Below are 7377 nucleotides of genomic sequence, written 5' to 3'. Positions count from 1 at the left end.
GACACAAGTATCCATAATATATGGATATTGTCACCCAGGCTAGAGTGCAGTGGCATCATCATAGCTCACTGCAACCTCAAACTCCTGGGCTCAAGCAATCCTCCTGCCTCAGCCTCCCGAGTAGCTGGAACTACAGGTGTGTGCCATCATGCCTGGCTAATTTTTCTATTTTTAGTAGAGACGGGGTCTCACTCTTGCTCAGGCTGGTTTTAAACTCCTAAGCTCAAGCAATCCTCCCACCTCTGCCTCCCAGAGTGCTAGGATTACAGGCGTGAGTCACTGGGCCCGGCCCTGTAGTGGGATTTTGTTCTGTTACTCTGTAGGCTCCTGTCCTCATCTAGGGTCAAGCAGACATGGTTGTGGTGAATTAGATTACATGTAGGCTTCAAGAAATATGAATAATGCATTTAAATCCAGAGAATCATAGAATTAAAAGAAACCTTAGAACTAAAATATATTTAACCTTCTCATTTTAAAGATGAGGAAATTAAACCAGGACCTCATAAAGGAAAATGACTTATCTAAGGCTACATGGTTACAACTAGAGCCAGGATAAGAATGTGGGTTGTCCGAATATTGTGTTTCTTTTACTTTTTCATATTAACCATTAGGTAAACTTTCCATCTGCGTGTTAAAATTCAGGTCTGAATGCCGTTATTAGGCCCCAAGTCAGGATATTCTAGAAGCCATTTGCACAATAATCTCCACTGTGCACATGGTAAGTGGTAAGGGTGAAAGAAGTAGCAGCAACTTTAACCAATGGTGTGGTTTCACATTAAGTTGTCTAATTTGCTTTGTGGAGGTAGGCTAACCCCAGTGCTACCATAAAGGAATAGGTAAATGAGACTTACTTTCCAGCCCTACTTCCTGATGGACAACTGCATGAAAACTTGGATGGGGAATTGTGAGTCTAAGTTCTATACCTGGCATAGTCCTCACTGTTTAGCCCCAGCCTCTGAGCTTAGCAGAAGATAATATTTTGGCTCTTTGTATATTGCCAGTAGTATCTTATAATTTTTGGTTCTGTTGGAGAATCTCCTAGGACTACAAAAATTACCATGATCCTTCTCTTAAAGAAGACCTACCAGGCAAATTTTAGGACAATCTAGCAAAATAGTTAAAATAAGAGTAAAGAGGAACATGTAAATAATGGTGAATTAATCTGGGAAACTGTTGAAAGACAAATAAATGAAGTTCTATGGTTAGCTGAAATAGACAAGGATAGCTTCTTCCAGCCTAAGATTTATATCAGACAGATTCAACAGTAAAGATTGTTAACATAAAGTTTATTCTCCCCTGAAATTGTATGTAGAATGTTTGTATATAAGACTTATGGTCGTCATTTATTCCACTGTGTCTGTGATATTGAGAAGCAGCAAAACCATGCAATAATATACAGAGACTTTGTATTTGTATGAGATAGATGTTATCAGTCTCGGTAAAAAACTAGACAGGAGGAGTAAAAGCTGGACATTATAAAGAGATTGGTTAAGAAATACTGTCTGTGGGTTAGCCGACAACGGTTGGAGAAGAAGGAAACTCTCCTTCCTCACACCTCCTCATTCTTTCTTGTCTCCTATTCCTTGATGATCACAGACCACCAGGTCTCTGCAAATCCACATTTTCACAGGGAGGAAGTCGGAAGTAGTTGGAGCGACGGAGTCTCCGTGGGGGCAGCCCGGCCATCTGACGGCAAAGTTCATCTAGGAGAGAAGCGGAGTGCGTGGGAAGAGAATGCAGGAAGATAACAAGGACTCTCGTTTTAAGGGAAAGAGAAGACTTTGCAGGTGGTGCAGTGAAAATGTCGAACAGAAAAACATCTGGGTTAAAACCTCAGCGCTGCCACTTATTATCTAACTGCTTACTAGAAAGTTTCTTAACTTTTATGAACCTCACCATGCCTTTCTGTAAACATTAAAATACCTACCTCGACAGTGTATTTGTGACTATTAAAATGAAATAATGTATGCAAAGTACCTCGCACAAGTGGCCAGTAAATGTTATGCACCTAGCTCCCAATTATTCTAATGACGGATCTATTAAATAGAAAAATGAGGTCCAATCATTCAATACACATTTAGGTATTTACTATGTGCAAATAGCCAACTTTAGTAAGTCCCCTGAGATACCTGAAAGTGCCTCGAGTCCCAGAGACTCATCCTCCACCTCAAGGTGCTTCCCTTGCAGGTGGCCTGCACAGAGCCAATGGGGGCGAGCCGCAAGTTTCCTTCTGCGAAGTCAACTACAGCTCTGACTCAGGAACTCAGTGCAGAGCTGGCTGCTGAGTCAGAAGTGGCCGTGTCTGTGGTGTCTTCACCAACCGCAGCCATCATTTGGGGCTGGCCGTGGGGAAGGTGAGAAATGTCTTTGTTCTCACCATGCGTGGTCTGTAACCACACACTTCGGACGCTTGTAATTGTTCTTACAGCGTCTTTCCACCTTCCTCCACCTCTGAAATTTCACAATAAGAAATGTAAGTGGTTCTTGGAGTTGGTGAAATGTTTATAATGGAGGTTATTTCTAAATGTCTCATCTATTTTTTATTTATAGGCCCTATTAAGGTGTGTGTGTGTTTCCTTTTCAGAGGTATGGGCATGGCTGCTGACTAGTGAAGTCTATTCTGTGATAGCTGACTTAACCTTTTCTCCAGAACCCCAGAGAGTGATCTTTAAAACAGCCAGAGCTTCAGAAAGCTCTCTGTGTAGGAGAGGTTGGGTGGTTACAATCTAGTTGGAAAGGGATTTAGGAGTACTTTTCTTAGGGTTGTGTTTGTATATTGAGCATACTGCTTTACTTAGATTGTTTATTTGGGGTGACTTTCAGCAGGAGCTGATGGAATTTAAGGGAGTAGCCTAAAGCCCTCCTCCAAAACCAGACTTTAGATATATTACATCATGTCCCTATTCCCGCTCTCATAACCGCTTCTCACCAATAAACACCCAGACATCACCTTACCTTTCATAACTTCATGTTCTTTACAGACAAGACGGGAGCAGATCTCATTGTTGATGATATACATACGTCGTAAACTGCCACAGGTTCCAATGGCACAGTCAAGAAAGGAGATTAAAAAAAAAAAAAAAGCTTTGAGAGGGAGAACTAGCCCAGGTCTAGGATGCTTCTTCTTTTTTTCTTTTTCTTTTTTTTCACAGCAACCTCAAACTCCTGGGCTCAAGGGATGCTCCTGCCTCAGCCTCTCAAGTGGCTGGCACTACAGGTGCACACCACCATGCCCAGCTAATTTTCTATTTTTTTATAGAGATGAGTTCATGCTATGTTGCTCAGGCTGGTCTCGAACTCCTAGCCTCAAGCGATCCTCCTGCCTTGGCCTCCCAAATTGCTGGGATTACAGGCACGAACCTCCATGCCCAGCCTAGGATGCCTCTTCAATATTTGTATTCCCCACTCTGTTCTATCTGTTCTTCCCCAAATGGATTTCCTTAAGTATTTCAGACTTCCTTTTTTTCCCCAATAGAACATAGAAGATGGAATGGTATTAATTACTCTTCTTTGTGACACTTTGCACACTCTACCTAGAGTCAAGCTTAATACTGGTCCCCACTGTTTTCTGTCTTCAGAGCTGGGTCTTTTGCTCCAGGCTCTTTCCATCAGGTAATAAATTGAACATACCAGAGTTTCCCTTGTGACCCTCCTTCCTCAAGCCCTCACCTTCGCTTGCCTTCTAGTGTCTATTATTCAGTCTGTTCTCTGTTTACTTCAACCCAGACTTCAGGTTCTAGCTGGCACCTTCAGGAATCCCTAGGAGGGTTGTGCTAACAATCAAAGATTGCAATTCCATGGTGGGTGCTCATTAAATAATTACTAATGCAAAAACACTACCATGACAGATGCTCTCTGAGCATTCTGGAATCCCTTACCTGGTGAAGCATAACTGATGGACGCATTGTTTGACTGGCCGATGCACAGAGTAGAGTCTTGTGCAAGCAAATTTCTCATCCCGGCACTCTGAAGAAGCCCAACACAAAAAATAGGGAGGTCCACATTGGAGCAGCATCAACAAAGGATTCAAGTGATGGAGAAGGAGAGAGAGAGTGGGAAAAAAATATACACAATAGTCTCCACAGAAAACCATTATAAACTGAGCCATGTCCTTCCTGCTCACCAAAGGCAGAGCAAGGGGAAATTAGCTACATGAAATTTAGGTGCTTCCCTACCAGGAAGCAAAAGTGAATAAAATAATCTCTGCGGGTACTTCCAGGAAAAAAGTCTTTCTAAGATTATCCGATAGGAAATATAAAATAGAAATGCTGATAATTTCATTCTGAAGAATAAGAATTCTTAGGTAGGGCACTGTTTCTCTGTTCCAGCAGTTTTCAGCCCTCACTGTACACCAGAATTATCAATGCGTTAGGAAAAGAAATTTTAACCATGACATCTATGGAGTCCTTGCAGTCAAATTGATTTCACTTCCCAGTCCATTAGCCACCAAATACAGTCCAAAGGTAGTGTAGGGAGAGGGCTATTTAGGGACCATGGAACATTAGTTCCATCCTTTCCCCATGACTTTTAGGACAGGAGCTCATTTTTTAAAAAAGGAATAGGGGAGTGAAGGGCACTAATACTCTTTGAGAAAGAATTGGAAGTAAACTAGAAGATGTACCAAGTACCCTCCAAGGAACACTGTGGTAAGAAATCCACAGGAAGAATAAAAAGACTTAAGAAAAAGGCATTTGAGAAATAATCATACCTGCGGTGGTATTTTTAGCATTGGGCGAGGCTGAAAAGCAGAAATTTTACTCAGTTATTACCAATTCTAGAAGTCACTACCTCTGTCACTGTCACCTTGCCTCACTTGGGACCTGCTTGGGTGCCCATAAATAGGAAACAAATGAGTTAATAACTCTTAGCAACTTCTAAAAGAAAACCCATATTGGGCTGATTTTATCCACAAAATGGAAGAGATTTAGGAGGCAGGTTGGGATTTTTTCTTTCTCCTTTCTCTTCCGGAGAGTTGAGAAATTCATTGAAATGTGAATTTCTTTGTGCTGTTGATAAGAAGCAAGTTTAGTGGGAACATAAGGCAAAGAGCCATATGTCCAGAAAAGCTTCTTCTAGAGCTAAGGAGAGAAACAATTATTATCCTGTAGATGCTCTTTCTCATAAGGAAAAATTTCTGTATATTAAATACATCATCATGGGTTCTTTGATAAAAGTTGTTGCATAAAGAACAGCGAGGGTCATATCTATAGCTAGACCTAAGCTAAGGGCAAGTTTCATAATGGGCCTGTTCACAGAATGGAGAACAGGTCAAGGAGTTAGATGACTAGATGAGGCAGAGGAGTTATCTGGGGAAATGTCACTGGAAGAGTCACTAATAGATAAAATACTAGGAAGTATGCTAGGTAATCTTATCTATCTCATGGTTTCAAGGCAGGTTTATATGCTAATAATTCCCAAACCTATGCTTCTAACCCAGATCTCTCTCCTAAACTCCAGACCTATATAAATTCAACTGCCTTTTTATGGAGGAGTTCTTGGATTTTTCAACAATCACTCAAATTCAACATCTCTCTAACTTAATTATCTTTCTCTTTACCAACTCAGCTTGTGCTTCAGTGAATGGTATCACCATTCACCCAATAGCCACATCTAGAAAACTGGACATTATCTCAACAATCCCCTTACCCTTATAGCTCACATTTAATTCTCACTATCTCTACCTTGGTTCAGGCCATCATCTTTTATTGGGATAACTGCAACAGCATTCTTGCTGGTTTTCCAGATTCCAGGCTGATCATGATCAAATCAGCTCTCCACGTTGCCCTGGGGTCATGGTAGGGGGAAGTGAGTGTGATCTTTCCAGTGGTTCTAATCAGAACCTTCCCTTGCATAAACTTCTGTCTGATTAGTTTTCATTTCCATCCTGACTTTTGCCCACATTGTTTTCTTTACCTGAAGGCTCTTCCCCATTCTATTCACTTCTACGTGTCTTTGGGAAGCAACTTGGTCAATATCCCCTCTGGAAAAACCTTTCCTAACTCCCAACACTGAATTCTAGTCAAGAACTCTTTCTGTGTCTTTCATAGTTTGTTTTTCTTATCCTGATTATAGAATTATGTGAAATTCAATAAAGTTATCTGTTTGTCTATCTTGTCTTTTATACAAAAGACATCTAGTAGAAGAAAATCAGTTTAATTCACCTTTACATCAGTGGTACCTAGTAGCAGGCTCTCGATAACTATTTGTTGAAAATAATCCAGTTTCCCACACATGCCAAGCTATCCTTCACTTTTACGTCTTTGAACACGTTGTTCCCTCTGGCTGGAATGCCCATCCCTCCTCCAACTCCTGGCTTGCTGCAATTCTTCTTTTAAGATTCAGAGGAAGCATTACTTCTAGAAAACTTCCTTTTATCTTCCCAAACATTTGTTTAAATCTTTGTCTTACTTTTACCCACCAAGTCTTGGAAACTTTGAGAGAAAGATCTTGTCTTGCTATTTTGTGTATCAAACACCTAACACAGTTCCTTCTTGTTAGGGGTTCAAGAATGTCGGGTTTTTTTTGTTTTTTTTTTTTGAGACAGAGTCTCACTCTGTTGTCCAGGCTAGAGTGAGTGCCATGGCCTCAGCCTAGCTCATAGCAACCTCAAACTCCTGGGCTCAACCTATCCTCCTGCCTCAGCCTCCCGAGTAGCTGGGACTACAGGCATGCGCCACCATGCCTGGCTAATTTTTTCTATATATTTTTAGTTGTCCGATTAATTTCTTTCCATTTTTAGTAGAGACGGGGTCTCGCTCCTGCTCAGGCTGGTTTCAAACTCCTGAGCTCAAACAATCCGCCCGCCTCGGCCTCCCAGAGTGCTAGGATTACAGGCGTGAGCCACCGCGCCCGGCCTGAACCATGTCATTTTTTAAAGAACTCTAATAAAACTTACCGACTTACCTGTTTCATCTGTAGGGGGATCGTTCACCAGATCTGCAAAGACACACAAGGAATGAAAAATGCAGGTGAGAAAAGTAGCTAAGGGAAACAGGACAAAGGGATGATGATCTAAAAGGAGACAAGAAGATTGAAGTGAAGGCATGTGGACTCTTGGGTAAATAAGGGAGTGCCACAGAACGAAACGGAAGAGATTATGAGATTGGGCATGTGTACAGAGATGCTGGCATCTAAGATGGATAACAGAGCTCTGTGTGAGCTTGGAGTGTCCACCAGCTCTTTTCCAGTGTTTATTTCTCTTTTTGCAGACATCATCCTCAATCTCTCTATTCCCAATATGAGAGCAAACAAATGAACAAAAAAAGGTAACTTACTAGGATCGTCTGTGAATGTTTCTTGAGTTGCTTGAGTCACATCATCTGAGAAAAAAAGAAATCAGAAAACATTTTCTGAGCATTCTCTCTCCCCCTCCCACCC

General features: G+C 41.4%; 1 protein-coding gene across 1 annotated transcript in view; it reads right to left on the bottom strand.

Annotated features, from left to right (window-relative positions):
• Nucleotides 1-1384: 1384 nt before the first annotated feature.
• Nucleotides 1385-7377, bottom strand: part of MFAP5 (microfibrillar associated protein 5) — a 23695-nt gene continuing 17702 nt past the window's right edge. Inside the window, exons 4-8 of the mRNA XM_012637843.1 lie at nucleotides 7275-7319; nucleotides 6904-6936; nucleotides 3879-3966; nucleotides 2956-3029; nucleotides 1385-1703 (exon numbers count right to left, since the gene is read on the bottom strand). Coding sequence (XP_012493297.1) covers nucleotides 1591-1703; nucleotides 2956-3029; nucleotides 3879-3966; nucleotides 6904-6936; nucleotides 7275-7319 — 353 coding nt within the window. The 3' untranslated portion in view covers nucleotides 1385-1590. The remainder of the gene's footprint in view (nucleotides 1704-2955; nucleotides 3030-3878; nucleotides 3967-6903; nucleotides 6937-7274; nucleotides 7320-7377) is intronic.

The sequence above is a fragment of the Propithecus coquereli genome, unplaced genomic scaffold (assembly GCF_000956105.1).
Source record: "Propithecus coquereli isolate 6110/MARCELLA unplaced genomic scaffold, Pcoq_1.0 Scaffold124, whole genome shotgun sequence".
NCBI classification, from domain to species: Eukaryota; Metazoa; Chordata; class Mammalia; order Primates; family Indriidae; genus Propithecus; species Propithecus coquereli.
Note: the sequence above shows the minus strand (reverse complement) of the source record. Positions and strands in the feature narration are given on the sequence as shown.